General features: G+C 45.1%; 1 protein-coding gene across 1 annotated transcript; it reads right to left on the reverse strand.

The window, feature by feature from the left end:
* Positions 1–1258: 1258 nt before the first annotated feature.
* LARP6 (La ribonucleoprotein 6, translational regulator) lies at positions 1259–23026 on the reverse strand. Its single transcript, XM_002753293.5, has 3 exons — positions 22756–23026; positions 5895–6105; positions 1259–2810 (listed from the first exon to the last, which is right to left on the reverse strand). The coding sequence occupies exons 1-3, from the start codon at positions 22953–22955 to the stop codon at positions 1746–1748; spliced, it is 1476 nt and encodes a 491-aa protein (XP_002753339.1). The 5' UTR covers positions 22956–23026; the 3' UTR covers positions 1259–1745.
* Between the last annotated feature and the right edge of the window lie 408 nt (positions 23027–23434).

Below are 23434 nucleotides of genomic sequence, written 5' to 3' on the forward strand. Positions count from 1 at the left end.
CACAAGTTTGAGGTGTTGTTTTCCCACCTCAGGAGCTGCATGTGTGAAACTGGCATAATAATACTTTATAATGGACACTGAGAGTAAATGAAATGTGTCTGACAAAATGCCTAGCACGTAGGAAGGTGCTGGATAAATACTAGCACCTTTTATGGTGGATTCTTTTTTGAATGTGGATAGTAAAATCCGAAATGCTGAGTACCACTTAGTGGTTCAACAGCATGGGCCCCAAAGCCAGGCCACTAGGTTCAAGCCCAACTCTACCAATCTAGCTGTTAAGCCTTAGACAAGTTAGTTACCCATGTTAAGTCTGTTTTTTTCTGGAATAAAGTAGAGATAATATCTGAACATTTTTCTCGTCGTTGTTGGGCAGATTAAATGAGATAACTCTTGGCAAACTCTTCGCATAGTCCCTGGCACCTAATCACTGCTCAGTAATTCTTAACAAGCTCTGTTAAATCCCGACAAATGGCCAGGGCATAAGCCAACACTGGAATCTAGGCTGGGGCTCTTTGTGCTACACCACAGCAGCTCCTGGTGATAACGGACACTAACCCGAGTGAGAAAGAAAGAGAGCTCACATTTATGGAGCGCCAACTGCATTCCAGACACGGACATCATGACAAAGCAATTCACTTCACAGGGAGAGGCTGAGGTTCACGGGGTTTAGTAACCTTCCCCAGGTCACAAAATAGTGAGAGATGTGGGGGTCAAATGGACTGACCTCAGGTCCTGCAGCCTTTGTCCATCCAGTGGTTCTCTTGAGTGCATCAGAATCACCTGCAGGGCTTGTTAAAATCCAAATTCCAGGCCCTTCTCCCAGACTTTCTAATTGATTAGGCCTGGGGTCAGCCTGAGAATCTGCATTTCTAACAAGCTCCCATGTGAGGTCAGTGCTGTAGGTCCTGGACTGTACGCCCTCAGTATATACCAAGCTGCCTTTCCTTGGTGAAATTCATTGTGACGAGACACCTCTCAAGGTGCCAGGAGCCCAGAGAGAGCCCTGGGGCTCCCCTAGGATATAGTGAAGAACCCTAAATGCCCTGACTTAAACACTCTGCATTACAAACATGTAACAGAATTTCTCATGTACCCCATAAATGTGTACAAATAAAAAAAAATTTTAATTTTCTTTTAAAGAAAGGAACTACGTCTCTGCTAAACTCCTCAGGGCCTCGTGACACACCACCCACAGCTCTGTCAGACAGGCGCAGACTTTTGTCAGGCACGATCTGTAACCTCAAAGTCAGCACTCCGGTTGGATGTTTTATTATTTATTTGCTTGGCAGGTAACATCGATTTGGTCCTGTAAGACACCATGCTGTCGGCTTAGCTACTTGCTGTTACACAAGAGAACTCTCCCGGACCCTTGGGAAGCCCCGGCATGGCCTATCGAGGACAGCTCAGTCACTGAAGGGAAAACTCCATACCAAAGAAGAGAGATGCTGCCAGACTTTCCCCAGGGAACCTCCCTCCCACAGCCCTTCGGGCCCATCACACTCACATGTCAGGCATCATCCAAATAGTGGCCATGCTGGGAAGAACAGGAGTCCTGAACTAGAAGGCGGTCTTAAAACCATGGCGTACCGATTTATGTATATTATAGATAGATAAATTAAGACGTCTACATGTATACAAAATCTCTCAAAGGGGAATGAATTCCATTCTGTCATGCCAGGTATTTGTCAGAACCTTGAAAACGGAAGGTGGTTTTCAGTGGAGCTGATATTAAAAATAGAAGGTATTTATACACAGGCCCTGCTCCTCTCATGGCTGTGAAATCCTCTGGTGTTGTCAGGGCCCCTGGGCAACCTCAGCACCCCCACAGGTAACCCATCTGCAGTCTGCATCTTCCGGGAGAGCAGGGGACTCGCACCAGGGCTTTTCTCCTGCGTCCCCATTTCGGCTTGGCGGCGCCTCCGGACCCAGGGGCTGCCAGAGGGAGTGACGCTGCTGTCAGAGGAATAATCTGTGCACTTGCGGAAGATCTCAGGGCTGGTGCTGCAGTTCAGTCTACCTTCCTCCGCCAGTGGGGACTTCCTGGAAACACCTTTGCGCTGGGCCAAGGGGCTGCTCCAAGGACTTGTGCACGGGGAGGCATTTGGACTCAGAAAGAGATTCTGGTGGCCAGAAGGGCTGAGCTTGTTGGTGGCCATGTGCCGTCGGCCTGCCATAGGGGACGTGGGGTTGCTCTCAGGGTCAGAGGAGCTGTTGGCGGAAGACTCATCACCCATGTACTGAAGCTCCTCGACTCTCTTGTTCAGGGACTTGTTCAGGTGGATGCTCACAGTGGGCTCCTCGTCATGATTTTTGTCTTTGGCAGGTTTCTTTTTGGGTGGCTTCATGCCAATCAGGACAGCTTTCATGTTCTCTTTGCCCTGAGATTCTGTGATCATGAACTCATGGGCTTTGATGGCGGCTTCCACCTCCTCAAACTCCACGATGGCACACTCCTGGGTCCCCACTTGGCTGTAGCGGCTGCTGATCCTCCGGATGTCAGGGGGCAGCTCTCTCCCAGGTTTGAGGATCCGCACTGATGAGATGACTCCAAAAGTCCCGAAAAGCTTGAGCAGGTGTTCCATCACCTTCTCCTGTACCCTTCCATTCTTCTGGGGGGTGGCCAGAGCCCAGAGCTTGGGAGACAGGTAGAGATCATAGACCAGGAGCATCTTGCTGGGGAGGTTCTCATTGGGGAACAGTGGGACAGGGGTGGTCCTCCTCACCTTCCGGTGGTCCTCATTCAACTCAAGGACCACTGAATACTTCAAGGCATGTGCTGTGGTTCTCCAGTCCCGTGTAAGGTGTTTCACCTGCAGATCATAAAACAAACCTGAAATAGTATCTGACGTTCTTGTCCACCCTTGTGTATGCCATAATCTCCCTCCCTCACTTCCTTATCCCTGTAACACTAGAATCCCTGTATTCTAGTGTCTGGAATCATATGTGGTATGTGTAAACACTCAAAAATCTAGTGAGTGGATACGTGAATGAAAACACTTCCTACAATTTCAAACAAGGGCAGCACAGCAGCGTTGTTCAACAGAACTCTTCATAAAATTGAAATACTCTGAGCAAGTTTAGAGGTTAAATCTGCAGGCTCTGGAACAAGGCTGTTTACCCAAACCAAAGGCCCACCTCTAGCTGGCAGTAAGACTTGGGAAGTTATTCAACCACTTAGTGCCTCAACTTGCCCTGGAAAATGAAGATGTTAGTAGTGCCATCTCAAACAGCTGTCCTGAGGATTAAATGAGCAGAGTACACATGTACACATACAAACTCATCTACATATAAAACAGAACAGCGTCTGGCTCACAGTAAGTACTCAATCATCGTGTGCTATCATTACTTCAAATATTACATGCTATCATTTTGATAGGATTTGGAGATTTTAACATTCAAATGCTTCTCTAAAGCAGTATTTCTGCATTTCTGTATTTGATACAGAGAGGTTTCCAAAAGATCTTTCACATTTCACTGCAATATCTCCTGAGAATGACATGGACTATTTTCAACTTGAAATTAAATCCAACTTGGGCCTTACTAAGAATGATGAAATAATCCCTCCCTCCTCCTCTGTTGGTGGAAATTGTGTGTATCAATGTTGTAGTAGATGAAAGCTATATTTATACCGTTAAACAGCAATTTTCTAGAGGCCCACTTCCGGTGAAGGGAGTGCCAGGGGGAATGAGTCATCCCAAGGAAAGAGTGAAGGTGGGTGGGGTGGGTAACCTGAGCCTGGAAAGGCGAGAGCCCCCCGAGTCCTCTGAGAACAGACCGAAGTGGCTCTGCAAAAGAACTGGAATTCCAGGTGCCTCTGAATGTAAAACAGGAATTTCAGGAAACTCAAGAAGGAGAGGTTCACTCACTGGGCAGGATGGGAAACCTTGGCAGACCCATTACTACACACAGGCTCCTAGAGAGACAGCACTGTCCACTGTAGTCTGTGGCCTCTAGGTGAAATGACTCAGACTTAGGTTGCTAGAAGAACACGGGCCAAGCATACAGAGAAGCAGGCTCAAGCAAAGGGTCAGATTTCAGGTGATGGAGTCCATGAGGAATCCAGAAAGGGTGAAACTGATGACTGCAGGTGAACGTGAGGCTGTGGGAAAGCCAGGCAGTGGCTCACTGCGGGGCGAAACATGGTGGAGCCTTCAAAAACAGCTAAGGAGGGAGCACTCAAGAGAGAAAAAGAGACAATTTCCTAAGCCTGAAGTTTGCGCTAGGAGCACCTTGGGAAAGCAGGTGCTCTATAGGGAAGCACATCTCATTGCAAGAGAAGCAGGGTCTGGCAAGGACTGAACATCTCTTCTGAGCCAGAAGCAAGGTCCACTGAGAAGTCTTGGTTACAGTCCGAGCATCCTAAGCCTGGGTCCGTGACCATTCATAAGGAAGGTCCAGGTACCACCTGGAAAAAGGGACCAGGGAGCTTTCGTCCTCCTGCAATTACTAGAACTCTAAGGTTTCAGAAACGTAATTTCCCTGTGTTTGTTACCTTTGTCATGTATGTTTCCCTTTTGTGATTAACAGGAAATCCTTAGAATAAAAAGTATCTTTGCTCTGATTTTGGAGGTGTTAGGGAGTGTGTCTATACTCCGCAGCTAGGTTTCAACAAAGAACATTCCTAAATAGGTCCATAAGTGGCAGCTTAAGGAGGAAAGCAAAACAAGCTGATTCTTGGGGTCCCTGGGGAGGAATAAAGAGATGTGCAGGGTGATTCCACTGGCTGCTTCATTTTAGGATCCCCCACAAACATTCTTCACATGAAAGCTTGCTCACTGTTCTCTGGACATTAAAATATCCCTTCCATTCCCCTATGCCTAGAAAACTCCTACTCATCCTCCAAAATCCTATTTCAATGTCACCTTCTCTGGGAAGACTTCTCAATTCTCCAGGCAGGGTTAGTTGCTCTGATCAACTAGCTCCCAACAGTACTGTGTTCTCTCTTTTGTCCTACTGTATGTGGTCATATTGTCAAGGACAGGGGAGTACCATCTTCATTGTGTACATCCTGCACCTAGCACAGCACTCAGCAGACAATGAGTATATTTGATGAATGAATAAAGGAAAAAGAGCAAGAGGGCCAGGCAGAGTACACCAGTGGGTGAGGCAGGGAAGAGCTCCAAGGAGAAAAGCTTTCCTCCAGTGCTCTCTGACAAAGTACACAGACATCTTGGCCGGGACCCACTTGTTACGCATCCCGTTATGCAACAGGCCGCGTGGTGCTTTTCCATTCTAGTAAATGCACTTCCCCAGGGGAGACAGAGAGTTCTGATTCCAACTAGTCTGTCAACTCTCTGAGAGGTAGACAGTACACAGCCCAAACACTGGATCTATATACGGCAGGGACAAGCAGTCTGCTGCCCAGATGGCAGGAATGATTACAAATCTCATCTCCCTATTGTATAGATGAGGATGATGGCGTCACACAGGCAGAGGATGTGTGTCTTAGAGAAGGCTCATTTTTGAGAGTTCTGCGTGTTCATTCTCTCCCCTTATTTATTCAACTTGACAAATGAAAAGCTTGAATTTCATATAATTTTAGGCCTGGTAGGTATCTCTCAAGGCCTTCCAGTCCCTCTGTCCTGGTACAGCATCCTCCTAGCCGCCCACTTGCCTGGCAAAAGTGCCTGAACTTTACTAAGAACAAGTAACATTGTTTCATAACTGCTCCCAGCTGAGATTTGTCCCAATGCCAGGACCCTTTTAACAGTGTGGGAGTATATTCTTAACAATCCTAAATCCTTTCTCCTAGCCATTTTTCTCTTTTTCAGGCACAGACTTAATTTTAAAAGTTGCTCGTCATCAGGTTTCAAGGGAGTGAAAAAAAATGTTTAGAACCACAATGCAAAACACACTTGGAATCCTTGAAGCAGCTTCTGAGAACCAAGCCTCACCTTTTTGAAGGATGTGAGTAGCTTCACGCTCACATATCCCAGCTTGTTCCTCCTCACGTGCTTTAGCAAAAAGGCGTCCTTCTCCAGGTTTTCATCTGAGAAGTAGAATTCGATCTGATCCACCAGTTTCTTGATTAACTCCTCGTCCGGGGGCTTCCACTCCTGCTCCAGGTCCTCACGCTCATTCTCGCCTCCACTTGCAGTGGTGCCACTGAGACCAGAAGGAGACACCAGGTGTTAGGGGTTGAACTGTGCCCCCCACAAAATTCATACATTGAAGTCCTGACCCCAGGACCTTGGAATATGATGTTATTTGGAAATGGGAGTAATTGCAGATGCAATTAAGATACGGTTGTGCTGGAGTAGGGTGGACCCCCTCATCCAACACAATCAGGGTCCTTATCAAAAGGGGAAACTTGAACACAGACATGCACACAGAGAGAACATCATGTGAAGGCAAAGGAAGAGATGGGGGTGATGTAGTAAAACCCAAGAAGCACCAAAGACTGCCGCTGGAAACGAGGACAGAGGCCTAGAACAAACCCATTTCTAGTGTTTTCACAGGGCGCACGACCCTATGAACACCTTGATTTCAGGCTGCAGGCCACTCAAACCATGAAACAATATATTTCTGTTGTTCTAAACCATCCAGCTCATGGTATTTTGTTACGGCAGCCCTCGGAAACGAGACTGGGTCACATGGCCACAGAGGCAGAGGTTTGCCCCCAAACAGCTAAGAAGTCAATCTTTCGTTTTTAACAAGTATGGAGGATCATAAAAATAATAACTGGCTGGGCACTGTGGCTCCCATCTGTAGTCCCAGCACTTTGGCAGGCTGAGGCAGGCAGCTTGAATCCAGAAGTTTGAGACCAGCCTGGGCAACACAGTGGAACCCCCGTCTCATAAAAAAAAAAACAACACAAAAATTAGCCAGGTGTGGTGGTGCATGTCCATAGTCCCAGCTACTTGGGAGGCTGAGATGGGAGGAGAGCTTGAGCCTGGGAGGTCTAGGTCGCAGTGAGCCAAGATTGCACCACTGCACCCCAGACTGGGCAACAGAGTGAGACCCTGTCTCAAAATAATAACGATTATTATAATAACACCCTCTGCTGACATGTATGTGGCACTCTGCCACTGGCAAAATGCTTTTCACATATACTCTCTTATTCTTCCTTCTCTACTCCACCCTCCCAATTCCTGGTTTCTAGAAGACAGTATAGCAGAGTTACTTGACCTTTCAGTAAGATCCTCCATATTTATTAAAGAACAAAAGCTTGATTTTTTTAGCTGGTTGGGGACAAAACCTGGAGTGCAGTGACGCGATCTCCATGTGGATACATGATCATTGCCTCTAAGGACTCCAGTTCAGGTATGAACCAGTGTAATTTCCTACGGCTGCCGGCTTTAGGAGTCCTGGCTTTAGAGTTAAGACTGCCTGGGTGCAAATGCTTGGTTCAGACTGAGTATCCCTTATCCGAAATGCCTGCAACCAGAAGTGTTTCAGATTTCAGATTTTTCCAGATTCTGGAATATTCGCATATACATAATGAGATATCTCAGGGAGGGAACCCAACTCTAAACACAAATGCATTTGTTTCATATACACCTTACGCAGCTAACTTGAGGGAATCTTATGCAATATTTCAAACATTTGTGCGGGAAACAGTTTCTGAGCTGTCAGAAAGCAAAGGTGTCACTATCTCAGTTTTTAACCCATGTTAAATCTGTGGTGTCATGGTGGTGCTCAAAATGTTTCTGATTTTAGTGGATTTCAGATTTTGAATTATTTGATTAAGGATGTTCGACCTACACCACTATTTATTAGTTGAGTAAATTTGAGCGAGGTACTCCACTGCCTCTCACTTTAGCTCCATTACCTGTAAATTGGGAATCATGAAAGTCCCTGTCCTCATGGGAGGGTTGTGAAGAGTCAGTGATATATTAATACATCATATATTAATACATGAAAATATCCCAAGACTGCCTTATGTACCCTTAAAGCTCAGTAAGCACAGATAAATTCCTTTGCTCATTCATAAGAGGCAGATCTAGGATTTAAACTCAAATCCTCTGTCTCCAAAGCCAGCATACATAATACGTTACGTGTTTTGCTGAGGCCCTGCAATAGACTCTGGAAACACAATGCCATCACCGGGGCCGTCTTAATAAAGCCCACGACCACCAGGAGCTCCACCTGGGTAGACTTCCTCCTCTCCCTCCCCCTGAGAACATTAGGTAACAAGAATAAGCCAAAGCAATCCTGGACAGAGCTTCCTTAGGAAGGCTAATCTTTCATAAGGGGATTACAACAATTTCAAACCAATAAATATTTAAAGAATAGTGATTATCCACAGCATAGCTGGTGCCATTCTGAGGGGCTGGCAAACATTTGCAGGTAGGTAGTTACAGGAATTGGTTCAGCAACTCAGCATCAGGACCAGTAATCTCAACAGGCCTGTTACCGTGAATGCTTAAAGCTGGAAAAGACACATACAACATATATGTCCTTCAACAAAATCTTCATTGGCTCTCAGCCTCAGGAAAAAAAAAGAAAAGAAGCAACTGTAGAATACTCAGAATGAGGGAAAAATGAATATTCTGGCAGAAGAGAAAAAAGTAAATAAATCTATTTAATAATTTTTCAAATTCACAATATATAATTAGTATAAAATATAGGCATTGCTTGATTAAAAAATAAAGTGTTTTAGCTATTTGCCTGTAGGCAGCTTGGGAATGGTTTTTATAGTACTTAGTGATGTCTCAAGGTAAATGTATAGTGAAGAGGCCTAGCATGGTGGCTCACGCCTGTAATCTCAGCACTTTGGGAGGCTGAGGTGAGCAGATCACTTGAGGTCAGGAGTTTGAGACCAGCCTGGCCAACATGGCAAAACCCCGTCTCTACTAAAAATACAAAAAATTAGCCAGGCATGGTAGTGCATGCCTGTAATCTCAGTTACTTGGGAGGCTGAGGCAGGAGAATCCCTTGAACTTGGCAGGTGGAAGTTGCAGCGAGCCAAGATCGCACCACTGTATTCCAGCCTGGGTGACAAAGTAAGACTGACTCAAAAAAAAAAAAAAAAAAAAAAAATGTATAGTGAAGAAAATAATAGGGAGACTCAATTTTAAAGTATTTTTTAAAGTCTTGTTAAAGTGGGATGATAAAAATCAGACATCAAGCTGACTCACCCAACATCCAATAGCGAACACTTTCTCAATTGCCTTCTTTACTCTAGAGGCTATAAAAACTAAATATTATGACCAGTAACACATAAGTGAAAATCTCTTGGCCCTGCCCCTTCCCCTTTTATCTGCTTTGAATGTGGATGTGATGGTTGGAGCTGTAGCAGCCATTTTACTACCATAAGGAGAAGGCCAAGAGAATCGGCTTGGCCTGATTTGCTGATGTTATTGGCCCTGACATTATTGAGTTGTTGAACCAGCTCTTCTAACTATCTAACTGCAGATTTTTTATTATTACATGAGAAAGAGCAAATCCTATTTGTTTAATTCACTTGTTGGGTTTTCTGTTACTTAAACAGCCAAATACAATAGGAACCTCAGTAACACTGCATGGAAAAAAGAGGTCCTCGAAATATGCCAGAGGGAAAACATCAGTGGGACAACCAATAGAATGAAAAAGGAGATGCCAGATGGACAGAACACCCTAAATTTACCCCCTAAATAGTAGATAAAACAGATGGGATGAATATAACAGACAAAATAACTACAAGTGCAAAGAGAATTCTTGGCCCAGCTAACAAAGATGTCGATACATTGCAGGGGATGGGCCGGGTGTGTGCTAATGGCCAGTGAAGAGTTTGGGGCAGACTCAGGGGTATCGGCAAAATGGTCTAACTTACTAAAAAATGGCTAATATCTCAGAAGTGACTGCACTACCAAAGGGACCCACAGACAAATTAGTCCCCCTCCCAAACTAGAGCAATTGATGCTATTACAAAAGGTAAACTCATAAACAAATAAAGCATAATGGAAGGAAGGCAGCATCATTTCTTCATCTAATGTTTATTCCAGAGCTTCCCAGTCTTCCCAAGGCCTGCCATGTCTGCTTTACTGCCTGCAGTTAATTCTATCTCAGAATGGGTGGAGAAGATGGAGTTCATCCAATCCAATCAAGCTTGTCTAGACCTTTGTTGGGCAACCCCTTCTCCCGTCCCCCAACCTTTGCTCCAGCTTGTTCTGTGTCCCTAGACGTCCATCAAAGAACTTGTAGCCATATCCAGGTGTCTTTTCTGCATCTTGGTCCTTGACATAGTTTGAATGTACATCTGAGCCAAATCTCATGTTGAATTGTAGTCCCCAGTGCTGGAGGTGGGGCCTGGTGGGAGGTGACTGAATCATGGGGCGGTCTCTCATGAATGGTTTAGCACCATCCCCTTAGTGCTGCCCTCTTGATAGTGAGTTCTCATAAGATCTGATCATTCAAAAGTATGTGGTATCCCCCACCCCGCCACGAACTCTGTTGCTCCTGCTTTCGCCATGTGATGTGCTAGTCTCCCTTCACCTTCTAGCACAATTGCAAGCTTCCTGAGGCCTCCCCAGAAGCAGACACTAGTGCCATGTTTTCTATACAGCCTGCAGAGCCAAGAGCCAAGCAAGCCTCTTTTCTTATAAATTACCCAGTCTCAGATATTTCTTTACAGCAAGGCAAGAACAGCCTCACGCAGTCCTCTTGCCCCAGATGCAGGAGCTGACACTGTTGACCACCTTCTTGTTGATATTCTCCCCCTGGCCTTATGGGGCTTATTCTTTTCTGATTCTTCTCCCCATTTTACTGCCCTCTGTGTCTCCTCTCTCCATTTCTTTTTCTTTTCTTTTTTGAGACTAGATCTTGCTCTGTCACCTCAAGCTGGAATGCAGTGGCACAAACACAGCTCACTGCAGCCTCAGCCTCCCAAGCTCAAGCAATCCTCCCACCTCAGTCTCCCAAGTAGCTAGGGCTATAGGCATGTCCCATCATGCCTGGCCAATTTTTCTATTTTTTATAGAGATCGGGTTTTGCCATGTTGCTCAGACTGGTCTTGAAACTCTGGCCTCAGCCACCCCAAGTGTGGGAATTACATGTGTTAGCCACCATGCCTGGCCTCTCTCCCTATTCCTAAGTGTAGATGTTACCCAAGAATCTATCCCTGACACTTCATCCTACACTCCTGCTCCTAGAAGCTCATCAAATTCAAATCCACCCTCCAGCCTGTCCACCCCACAGCTTCCTCTCCTTCCTAAGCTTCAGTGCTCAATTCCTAACTGCATGCCAGACATTTCCACTAGGACAATCTGATGTTGCAGCAGATTAAATATGTCCGCAATCAAACTTACCACCTTCTGCAGAACTTGACCTCAGGCAGGACTGAAGCCTGGACCTATCGACAGGCATTCTATCTGCAAGTTGGCCTTCCTTTCACATAATCTCACAGTAGACAATCCATACTGTATTGGGGGTAACTCTGCATCAATTATTTGCACCCAATGAGCAGAAGCAGATAGCCAGAGATTCCAGAACAGCTGGGTGATACTGTGGAAGTGACATAAACCCCTAGTCGAGTGCAGAAGTGAACCTCTTGCGCGTGGAGGACTCCACTCTCTGTATGAGTGCTGTCAGCAGCAACTGTGCATCTCCAGAGAAAGGTCTTGGGGGAGTTGGAAAGCCTGTTATATCCAGGAGCACGCTGCATTGTTTCCTGTTTGTGTAATAGCCTTTCAAAGGGAAAAGGTACCAGGTATTTTATGAATATTAAGTTCATGTCCTTTAAATATGAATACTGTCAACTTTTTGTTGATTACAACCATCCTGTGACAACCACGTATCTTCCTTTCCAATTCACCCCGCCAACTATTTTCCCCATTCACTCTTCCGTGTACTTAAGCTCAAGACCTAGGAAGTGTTCTTTCACTCTCTCTTTTGCCCCCACATTTAGTCAATTATAAAGTGCTTATTGCATTTTGCAGGATCTCCCATCTGTTCCCTTTTTGCCATTCCAACCATCGTCATTGCTTTTCCCTTGATGAATACTATTAACAGCTCATCAAAACATGACTCCAAAAAATTACGGTAACAGATAAACACAGCAAAAACGAAAATAAAATAGTAGGGAACTTACAAAGAAACCAACAACTCCCCACTTCACCCTTCCTTCCTCGAGGTAATTTCTCATCAACCATTTAGTTCTTAGGAGAGTTATGTCACAGCTCTATAAAATATGCTTACAGCTCTACTTCACACTTGCCAACTGTAGTCATTCTCTATTCATGTCTTATTACATAAATGAGGATTCGGGGTCACTTGTGTCCTAAAGAACCCCTTCTTCCAAGTTTCAAAATTCTTTTAGTTTTGGTTCTTCTATTAGCCTTCCATTCACGGTTTGGGGTTTGTTTGTTTTGTTTTGTTTACACAGCCTCACTCTGTCACCCAGGCTAGAGTGCAGTGGTGCAATCCCAGCTCACTGCACCCTCTGCCTCCTGGGTTCAAGCAATTCTCCCACCTCAGCCTATCATGTAGCTGGGACTACAGGCATGCGCCACCACGCCTGGCTAGTTTTTTGTATTTTTAGTAGAGATGGGATTTTACCATGTTGACCAGGCTGGTTTCAAATTCCTTATCTCATATGATCTGTCTGTCTTAGCCTCCCAATGTGGTGGAATTTCAGGAGCGAGCCACCACACTCGGCCCTATTTGAGTTTTAAAATAACGTACTTTAAGTGGTTTCTTATTCCATCAACATTAAAAAGCACTTTTCAATTCCTTGCTGCATACGATGTAGTAATGAGCATTGCTCTTCTACCCTCCCTTCCATCTCACCTTCCACTTCCAACCTTCCATACTGCATCAGATATACTTTTATTTCATTTTGCCATGGCTCATAATACTTCATTCTATTCTGCAACTAATATTCTATATTTTATCTGTAGATACATACTGAAAATTGAAAGTCAGTCGGTTATATTTTGTTACTATAGCTATGTAAACAGTGTTTCCTACAGGGCTAAGTCATTTGCTAAGATTACATTTCTTGTTTTAAAGTCCTATTAGTTGACTGACCACCTGGATTGGTCCTCCATGTTTATTTTTTCTTTCGTATGATCTGTCTTTGCCTTTGTTTGTAATTTACACACTAAGAGATTTCCTTGACATTATATTCTAACTTTTCCTACTGAATTTTTAAATTCTAGCAGTTATGTATTTAGTTTCTAAGAACTCTTTTTGGTACTGAGATCATTCCCTTCTAAGAGCTTCCTACTCTTGTTTTGTGGCTGCGGCATCTTAGATCTGCTCTCAGAGGGCTTGCTGTGCGGGCTGGAGAACGTACTTTTGAGTCTTTTGCTTCAACATCATCACCTCTGTATCCTTTGGGGTCAGTTCTTCCATTTAACTTTCACGGCACTGATTTTCTTCATGTGACTAGTATATAATTCATTTTTTCCTTGATTAAGGAGTTTAACAGACTTATTTTAGAATAGTTTTAGATTTACAGAAAAGTTGTGAAAATTACACAGAGAGTTCCCATATATACACATCCAGGCTTGCTCTAAGTATCTTCCATTAGTATGGTATGTGTGTTACAATCAATGAATGAATTCATTTAATTAGTTCATTATATATGATTATGAGCTAAAGCCTATCTTTTATTCAGATTTCCTTACTTTTTGCCTATTGTCCTTTTTTTTATTGTAGGATCCCATACAGGACACCACAATACATTAAGCTGTCATGTCTCCTGAGGCTGCTCTTGGCTATGACAGTTTCTTATACTTTCCTTGTTTTTGATGACCTTGACAGTGTTGAAAAGTACTGGTTAGGTATTTTGTGGAATGTGCCTCAATTGGGATTTTTCTGATGATCTTTGTCATGATTTAGATGGGGATTATGGGTTTTTGGGAGGAGGACCACTGAGGTAAATTTTCCATTCTCAGCACATCCTATCAGGGTACATGCTATCAACATGAATAACCGCTGTGGATGTTAACCTTGGTTACCTACCTGAGGTAGTGTTGCCTGGTTTCTCCCTTGTAAAACTACTCCCCCCCTTTATTTTTTTTTGAGATGAAGTCTCACTCTGTCGCCCAGGCTGTAATGCAATGGCACGATCTTGGCTTACTGCAACCTCCGCCTCCCAGGTTCAGGCGATTCTCCTGCCTCAGCCTCCTGAGTAGCTGGGATTACAGGCACGCGTCACCATGCCCAGCTAATTTTTGTATTTTTAGTAGAGACGAGGTTTCACCATGTTGGTCAGGCTGGTCTCAAACTCCTGACCTTGTGACCCACCCACCTCGGCCCCCCAAAGTGCTGGGATTACAGGCGTGAGCCACCGTGCCCGGCCAAAACTACTCCCTTTATCGCCACCTGCATATTGTGCTCTTTGGAAGAAAGTCACTGTATGCAGCCCACAGTTAGGGTGTGGGGAATTAAACTCCACAGCTATTCATTTTGAAGGCTAAAGGTCCATGCTGCCTTTTCTTGGTGGGTTGTATGGGTTCCCTCTGCAGTTGTACAAACCCATTGGTCTTCTTCCTAGATGGCTCTATGCACACAGGTGGGGCAATGCCAGGTGGCAGGCTTCACATGAGGGTGAACAGGCAGGGAATCATGAAGCTAGGGGCTATAATCAAATGGGGAAGGCTTTACGCTGTAACTACCAGCTCTGCTTTTTCATTCCTAGATCTCCGTAGTGAGTTCATTCCATTCCTTTAGAAAATAATCTTATGTCTTTTTTTTCTCCTAGAAAGTAAAATACCTGCTACTTTTCACTGGCAGACGGAGAGGCTAGGAAATTGTTCTAAAGGAAGAATTTAAATTACCTTTCAGATATTTGCAGCCCTTTTTACTCCTGCATCTTTGGGATATTTCCCGACTAAAGTCTTTCTAGTGTTCTGTCTTCCCACCTCCTGCCACCTCCCATGTTATATTTTGGGCTACAGCCTCCTCCACTCTGTGCCATATTACATGTTTTGAAGAACAGCTAGAATATGCCACTGCTTTACCTGATGTCACTGATTTACTTTAATAATAATAAGAAAAGGTTTTCTATTTCCTATTAAATAAAATTCAAAGTCTTCAGCTCCCAACCAGGCAAGGTGGCTCACACCTATAATCCCAGCACTTTGGGAGGCCAAGGCATGAGGGTCATTTGAGGCCAGGAATTTGAGACTAGCTTGGGCAACATAGCAAGACCCTGTCTCCACAAAAACTTTAAAAATTAGCCAGGCATGGTCGTGCACACTTGTAGTCTCAGCTATCTGAGAGGCTGAGGTGGGAGGATTGCTTGAGCCCAGGAGGTCGAGGCTACAGTGAGCCATGACCACACCACTGTACTCCAGCCTGGGTGACAAGAGTGAGACCCTGTCTCAAAATAAAAATAAAAATAGAAATAAACCAACGAAGTCCTCAGGTCCTTATTTAGATTCATTTAGAATCTGGCTGTAACTTATTTCCATGGATTTATTTGCAGATCCTTTGCTCCAAGCAAACAGAAAGACACAGTCATCTGAAGTGTCACAGCTTTCTGGACTCTGTGCCTTTGTGCATGCTGCCCCCGTCTCTGAATCCCTTGCTCCTCTCTAGGGTCTAACTCTGGCCACACATTAAGGTCCATCTCAAATGCAATTCTGCTAGGAAAAAAACCATTTTTACTCCTCCCAACACTTATTTATATTTGTATTATAGCTACTTGTGTGCACATTTTATTCACAGCCTGAACACTAAGTTGGGAGTAGAATTCAAGCTGCTTTCTTTCATTATAGTATTACCCCAGAGCACTGCACACAATGGGAATTTTTTAAAGTTATCACCAATGTAGAGCAAATAGTTTTAAGGTCAAATCATATGTATCAGGATCCTTTGAGGGAAGAAGTATGGTTTCTGATGAATATGTTCCTAGTGGCCTTTCAAGGAGGCTTGAAAAAGTTTTATACTTAAGGTTTTGCTTTTTAATAAAACATTGTAAATTAGGAGTGATGAGGTCTATTATTATAGCCATAAACCTGTGAGAAATGGGTAGAAATAAAGGGGTGCATTTTAAAACAGGTAATTGGGTTCCACGAATCAGTGTTGAATTTTTTTTTTTTTTGAGACGAAATCTCACTCTGTTACCCAGGTTGGAGTGCGGTGGTGTGATCTTGGCTCACAGCAACCTCCACCTCCTGGGTTCAAGCAATTATGCTTTCACCTCCTGAGTAGCTGAGACTACAGGCGTGTGCCACCACGCCTGACTAATTTTAGTATTTTTTTTTAGTAGAGATGGGGTTTCACCATATTGGCTAGGCTGGTCTTGAACTCCTGACCTCATGATCTGCCTGCCTCAGCCTCCCAAAGTGCTGGGATTACAGGCGTATCAAATTTGTAAATGATTTGGAGAAACAAAATGATTTGCAGCATAAAACATCCAAGGCTGCTTTTCTCATAAAATATCAAATTAATCTGGTTACACTGATTGAACAGTTAGTCAAATGATACCCTACAAGAGGAAAATATACAAACTAAGATGGTGGAGTAATGAGACCCTCACTACAACTTTCAATCCAGGAATGATTTCTCGGACTCATCATCTATCGTTGCAGATAGTAGAACATGGTATTTTGACCACCAAGACCAAGAAAAGGGTGGACACCAATAAAGAAAGTACCAAACACAAAAGAGAAACATCGTTTATGAAAAACACTAGGGTCCAGGTCCCCTCTGTGTGAAATTTCTTTTGACTCACCTCTAGAACAAGATAATGAATGGTTCAAAAAGGCCAATTTAGGCCGGGCGCGGTGGCTCACACCTATAATCCCAGCACTTTGGGAGGCCGAGGCGGGTGGATCACGAGGTCAAGAGATCGAGACCATCCTGGTCAACAAGGTGAAACCCTGTCTCTACTAAAAATACAAAAATTAGCTGGGCATGGTCGTGCACGCCTGTAGTCCCAGCTACTCGGGAGGCTGAGGCAGGAGAATTGCTTGAACCCAGAAGGCGGAGGTTGTGGTGAGCCGAGATCACGCCATTGCACTGGGTAACAAGAGCGAAACTCCGTCTCAAAAAAAAAAAAAAAAGGGGCAATTTGATAATATAATATAAAAACACCAGGGTAGATTCAAAAGATAAAGGCTCTTCACTGAGACAGACTGAAAACATACACGGGTATGTTCTCAACTTTGTTAAAAGCATCACCCTTTCACAAACCATATTTTGGATGCTGCTAGCAGGGGCACATCCTACACTTGGGTGGCCCATGGGTTCTAATATATTTATTACAGAGACATGACCTTCCTCTCTGACACTGTCTTTTGCCATGCTGTTCTGGCATAGGCCCTTGGGCCTGGGAAAGGGATATACAACAAGCAGATGTCACTGCAGGTCTAAATAATGGTTTGAGGTATGAAATAGAGATTACATATATAAGGCACTTAGTTCTACGTCTGACACACAATTGACATTAATAAAAAAGTAGAGGCCGGGCGTGGTAGCTCATATCTGTAATCCCAGCACTTTAGGGAGCCAAGGCGGGCGGATCACTTGAGGTCAGGAGTTCGAGACTAGCCTGGCCAACATGGTGAAACCCCATCTCTATTAAAAATAGAAAAATTAGCTGAGCATGGTGGTGGGCGACTGTAATCCCAGCTATTCGGGAGGCTAAGGCAAGAGAGTTGCTTGAACCTGGGAGGCAGAGGCTGCAGTGAGCTGAGATTGCACCACTGCGCTCCAGCCTGAGTAGCAGAGCAGGACTCTATCTCGCAATAAATAAATAAATAAAAGTAGAGACTTTCATTATCACCATCCAAAGCAAGGAAAAGATAGCCTGTGCAATGTCCCTAAAACATCATGAAAAAAAAAAGAACCTAGAAGATTGTGTTGTTAAATAAAAAACAGGTGGCTCAATGGTTTTTATTGTTCATATTAATATCTAATATAATTTTCAAGCATTTTTATACATTATAGGACAAAGATAATAAGTAATTGTGTTAATGCTATTAGGAATCAAGATTCTCCATATAAAAAATAAAAGAAGTAAACAGCAAAAACCCCGTAATGTTAAATTTGAATAGGAATTATTGATATAAGTGTTTTTAAAAAAACATACATTTCTTAGTTTTGTCCACTGAAAGGCTCTAAAGGCAACAATTCCCTGGTAGAAGTTAGCTTTCTTAATTCCGATCTTGGTTTCTAAAGACTTTCTTCCTAGTATTTGAAAAACCAGAGATTCCTGTGGAAATGGCTGGATTCCACGACTGGAGTAGGGAAAGTACAAATTATGCCTGGAATATCTAGTACCCAGAAAGCAAGGGAGTACTTAAAGACTAATGGGCATGTTACAAAAAGACACAAGAAAGCCACTTGAAGGGGCTCTGCTAGCTGCAATATAGACATTTTGAGCACCAAAAATGACTGACTAATTAGTAAAAATTGAATAAATACAAATCCATGAATCGGAGAAATAGGGAGAGTATGAGCTTAGGAAGAGCCCTCATTTAAATTATTTAGTGTGACTATTATATCAAATGATCTCTTTGAAAACTATAATTAAAGGGAAGTTATTAAGCTTTTTTTTTTTTTTTGCCTCTTTAGGAGACGCTTTTGTCCAATACAGATGATGAAACAAAGCTCTTCTTTTAAAAAAATAGAGCAATGCCAGATAATAAATGTACAAAGAATGTGAATATTTTGCAATCCCCAGTGAAATAACCAACTTAGGTAAAGATCATCAATAGATGCTAAAATAATTAGGTGAAAAGTCACTGGGGAAAGAATATTGCAAGAAGACTGGATAACCTGGAAGAAATGGATAAATTCCTAGAAACATACAACATAACCAAGACTGAATTATGAAGACATGGAAAATCCGAACAGACCAATCACGAGTAAGGATATTGAATCAGGAATCAAAAATCTCTTATGTAAGAAAAGCTCAAGACTTGATGACTTCATTGCTGAATTCTACCAAACATTTGAAGAACAACTAATACCAATACTTCTCAAACTCGTCTACAACTCTGAAGTGGAGGGAATACTTCCAAACTCATTTCATAAGGTCAGCATACCAAATCACATACTAAATTACATACCCTGATACTAAAGCCAGATAAAGAAAACAATAGGCCAATATCCCTGATGAACACAGATGCAAAAGTCCTCAGCAAAATATTAGCAAATTGAATTCGACAGCACACTAAAAGGATCACTCACCATGATCAAGTGAGATTTATCCCTGGGAGGCACACATGAATCTACATATAGATACGTATGTGATACATCAACTTAACAGAACCCAGAATGAGAAGCCCACAAATTAACTTGTTAATTGCAAAGGGAAGAGACAACCTGTACAGTGGAGAAATCTCCTTAATCAAGTGGTCAAATTTAGCATCACTAAAGGTGCGATGGCTCCTGAGTTGATGCAACATAAAGTTCCAGGCATAGAGTACGAGGCGTTCTTGCCGAAGTGTTTAAACAGCATCAAATCAAAACCTTAGCCCTAACTTCCAGTTTATAAGAAGCACATGGTATTCAGGAGCAAGTTAAATAAGACCATGAGAACATTACCAGACCAATCCGAAATGGGAGACATTCAAGATGTCTGGCCGCTTCTGTCCAAAATAGCAAAGCACTAGGGGGGAAAAAGTGGTGGAAACTTCTAGATTAAAAGATTCTGGAGACATAAGAAGCAAATGCTTCAAACCAGACCATATTCTGATTTGAGAGGGAAAAAGAAACAGCTATAAAAGACAATTGTAGAACAATTTGTGAAATCTTGAATGTGGAACTTGGCTATTAGCTTATCTTCAGGATTATATTAGGGAATGATAGTTAATTTTCTCAGTTGCAATAATAGTGTTAGGGCTTTATAGGGAGTGTCATTATTAGGAGTTACAAAATAAAGTATTTAAGGTATAATCTTGTGTACAACATACCTCAAATGGTTCGAGGGAAAACACATATATTATATATCTATCCATCAAATATGGCAAAATATTAACTGTTAAATCTAGATGATGGGTATATGAATGCTCACAGTACTATTTTTTCAAATTTTCTTTATGTTTGAAAATTTTTATGTTAAAAAGGTGAGAATAAAAGGAAAGCCATCTTTTTAATCAATGAGACGTGGAGAGATGATTAATGAATTTTTTTTTTTTTTTGAGATGTAATCTCGCTGTCACCCAGGCTGGATTGAAGTGGTGTGATATTGGCTCACTGAAACCTCTATCACCTGGGTTCAAGAGAATCTGCCTCAGCCTCCTGAGTAGATGGGATTATAAGGTGTGCACCACCACGCCTGGCTAATTTTTGTCTTTTTAGTAGAGACGGGGTTTCACCATGTTGGTCAGGCTGGTCTCGAACTCCTGACCTCGTGATCCTCCCACCTTAGCCTCCCAAAGTGCTGGGATTGCAGGTGTGAGCCACCGTGCCCAGCCTCAGTAAACATTTTAGAGGTTGTAAAGACTTTCCTTTATTGTTCGTTTATTCTCTCTTCCCTTAGTATAAGTCAGGTATTAGGCTAGGTATGGAAATATGAAAAGGACAAAAATAAGCCAGCTGCCTTCAAGGATCTCACTGTCTAGGAAAGGAGAAACACAAATTTCTCAACACCAAAGTGTGAGTGTGATGATAGAGATACGTATTCAGTCAACAGATATGTCCATGTGCCGGGTGCTGGGCTAGGTGCTGAAGATACGGATGCCAATGAAGCAAGCATAGTCCCTGAATTCACCGAGCTCCTATTTCTGTGAGGGAGGCACAATTATAGAATCACGATTGTGGTAAGTGCTAGGCATCAAATGTACAGAGTACTACAGCAACAGAGAAGAAAGAAAACACAGGCAGCTCTGGGATGGGGATTGGGGGTGGTGGAGAAGAGGCAGGGAAGTTCTAAAGGCTGACTAGAAATCAGTCAATCAGAGGACCTAGAGGTGGGAATGCAGAAGCATGTAGACACCAAATAGCCCCCTGTGCTCAGGCAACTAGATGGTATCACGGGAGCATGAACTGTTGACAGGCAGGGAAGGAAGCAATGGGGTGAGGAGATGATGTGAGTGGGTGTCACATCTTCACAGGCAGATTGAGGAATTTGGGCTTTCTCCTGCAGACTCCAGGAGCTGAGAACATTCACATCGGGTGGTGGCTGCTGCCATGAGAGCCTGGGCCCAAACAGGGGATAGCGTGGATCTTGTTCTTGGCTACATCTTGTGCTCTGGGTGCCTGCCTACTGGGCTCTGTTGGCTCCCTGAAGAACCCCAGGGATTATCTGGGGTCAACTCTATGCCAAGAGGCAGCAGGAAGTGCTTCAGATTGAACACTTGCTGAGACTCAAGTCATAAGAGCTGAGCAGTTCTGGAGGAAAAGCATGAGGGGTTTCCAGCAAGAGGCCCACCCATACTGAGGCTCGTTTCTCCTAGTCCTCCATAAGGGATCTTTCCAGGCCTTAGACAGAAGTAGAGCTTTAATCCTGGCTAATGATACTGTCTCACAGATTTAGCCATCAGGATAGGGATGGCTATTTGCCACTGCCACAGGCAAATAAAGTTATAGGGATAAACCACTCGGGGCTATTTTACATACTCTGAAATTATGAGTAGGCGACTGCCTTCTCAAGACTGTGAGCTGTCAGTGACTATGGGTTCATCATTTTTACGCTCTTGGTGCTTAGCACAGAGCTAAACAAATCAGGCCTTGTATCATAAGGCACTGATCATAGTGTCATACACTGTGGTCCAGCTTTCCTGCCCTACCCTGGGGGCTGACTTTTCTCCCCTAACAACTGTCTCTACTGGCCTGCCTGGAATCTCTAGGTCCAGAAGTCTGACCCTTTAACCTGGCGAAGGGTCAGGCATTAATAGAGAATGGCTCTGTGCCCCGTATTCTTCCACCCTTGAGTTAAGTATTCTTCTATTGAAGAAGATATACGCTTTCCAGGACAATCCTGCAGAACCTTAACAGCTAAACGCCTGGGGCAGGGTCCCAGAAGAGAGAGAGCTCCTACTAAGCGCCTGTGGGCATCCTTCAGAATGTGTGAGTTCTGTCATTTCCCTACTCCCATGTCGTACCTCCTTTCAACAGCAGGAACAAAACTCCAGTCCTGAAGGACCTGGGCATTAGTGGACAGGAGCCAACGTGCCTAAGGACAAAGCTTAGGACCCAGGGCAAGGTTAGACCGGTGCCATAGCAGCTTCAAACTACCCAAAACCAAGGAATCCATCCCCACAAGACAGCAAAATGATGATGTAAACATAAAGATTGGGTGAGAAAAGCTTTTTGAAAATGGGAATCCCCCAGGACTGAGGATGTAAAGCAGCAAGCCCAGTATCCATCTCAAATTACCATGAAATCCCTCCTGGAATCCCCCCATCAGCAAGTCTCCACTGTACCTGGCCCGCTACCACCTAGAGACTGAGCGCAGCCAGCAGGACTGGGAAAGGCAAGGCGATGATGGCAGTGAAGGGTAGGTGGGACCACTAGCAAGAGGAGGGAAAGGCAGGCAGAGATGGACTTTGTGGGGGTTGGGGGGGGCGTCTTGAGGGAGCCCAAGGCAGGGATGCCCCCTCCAGAGGAGGGGGTGTCGAGTATGGCCCGTGAAAGTCCTCCTCCTGGATCGCTGAACATCCATCCCCACGTCCAGGCCCCTCAGATCCCTGCTGGTAGCCCTGGGAGCCTCGGGGTGGGGGGTGGGGTGATGAAGGTGCGGGCTGGGGCACCGGCTGCCTCTAGGGGCAGGTTCTGACTCAGGGGCTCGGCCCGGAGCTGCTTCCCCGGAGGCGGGGCTGACTCAACCCCCTCTGCCCGCGGAGTTGCCGCGCGCAGTCAGCGACCCGAACTCGCGCGCGGCCCGGCGCCCCCTCGGGGCCCACCACCTCCTGGGCCGGCCGCCGCGCCTACCTGTGCCCGCGGCTCGGCTCCTCCTCGCTGGCGCTGCCCCAGCCGGGGCTGAGGTACCGGGCAGGGTCTCCCGCGCCTCGCGTCTCCGCCCCCTCCTCCTCGTCCTCCAGCTCGTCCACGTCCTCGGCCTCCTGGATGGCGACGCGGATCTGCACCGTCGTCTCGGGCCCGGGCCGAGCCTCCCCGCCTGACTGGGCCATGGCTCGCGGGACTGCGGCGCCGCCGGGGTCCCCGCGCCGCAAGGCCCAGCCAGCCGGGCGGCAGCGACTGCGACGAGGGGGCGGGGGCGGTGCTAGCGCGCCCGCGGCTGGGCCCGGGGGAGGGACAGGGGTCGCGGCGCCCCGCCCCGCGCCGCCGCCGCCGCCGCCGCCGCCGCCGCCTCCCAGACCGCTAGCGGAGCGTCCGCGAAGGCGGGGCCGCGGAGGCGGAGGGCGGCTCTCCCGAGCTCCTCCTGCGGAAGCCTGTCCCGGAAGGATCCCCGCGACCCCCGATCCCTCCCTCCGTCCTGTGGCTTCTGGCGAGGCCCCAGCCCGAGAGGAGGTGCCAGGGCTCCCTCCTCCTGCGCCTCCTTTCTCGGTGCCGCGGCAATGGGCGCAGCACAGCTGACTTCTGTTTGGGCTTGACTCCGGGGGTGGGCAGCCACAGACCACAGCTGCAGGGGCTCCCAGGCCTCCTGCGT

The sequence above is a fragment of the Callithrix jacchus genome, chromosome 8, assembly GCF_049354715.1.
Source record: "Callithrix jacchus isolate 240 chromosome 8, calJac240_pri, whole genome shotgun sequence".
Classification (NCBI taxonomy): Eukaryota; Metazoa; Chordata; class Mammalia; order Primates; family Cebidae; genus Callithrix; species Callithrix jacchus.

What these genes read in the sequence shown, in the direction of transcription:
- LARP6 (XM_002753293.5), bottom strand. Translation starts at nt 22,955, where the DNA reads ATGGCCCAGTCAGGCGGGGAGGCTCGGCCCGGGCCCGAGACGACGGTG. An exon ending in GAGCCGAGCCGCGGGCACAG is followed by an intron (nt 6,106 to 22,755) that starts GTAGGCGCGGCG and finishes TTCTGGTCTCAG; the next exon opens with TGGCACCACTGCAAGTGGAG. An exon ending in TACTCACATCCTTCAAAAAG is followed by an intron (nt 2,811 to 5,894) that starts GTGAGGCTTGGT and finishes TATGATCTGCAG; the next exon opens with GTGAAACACCTTACACGGGA.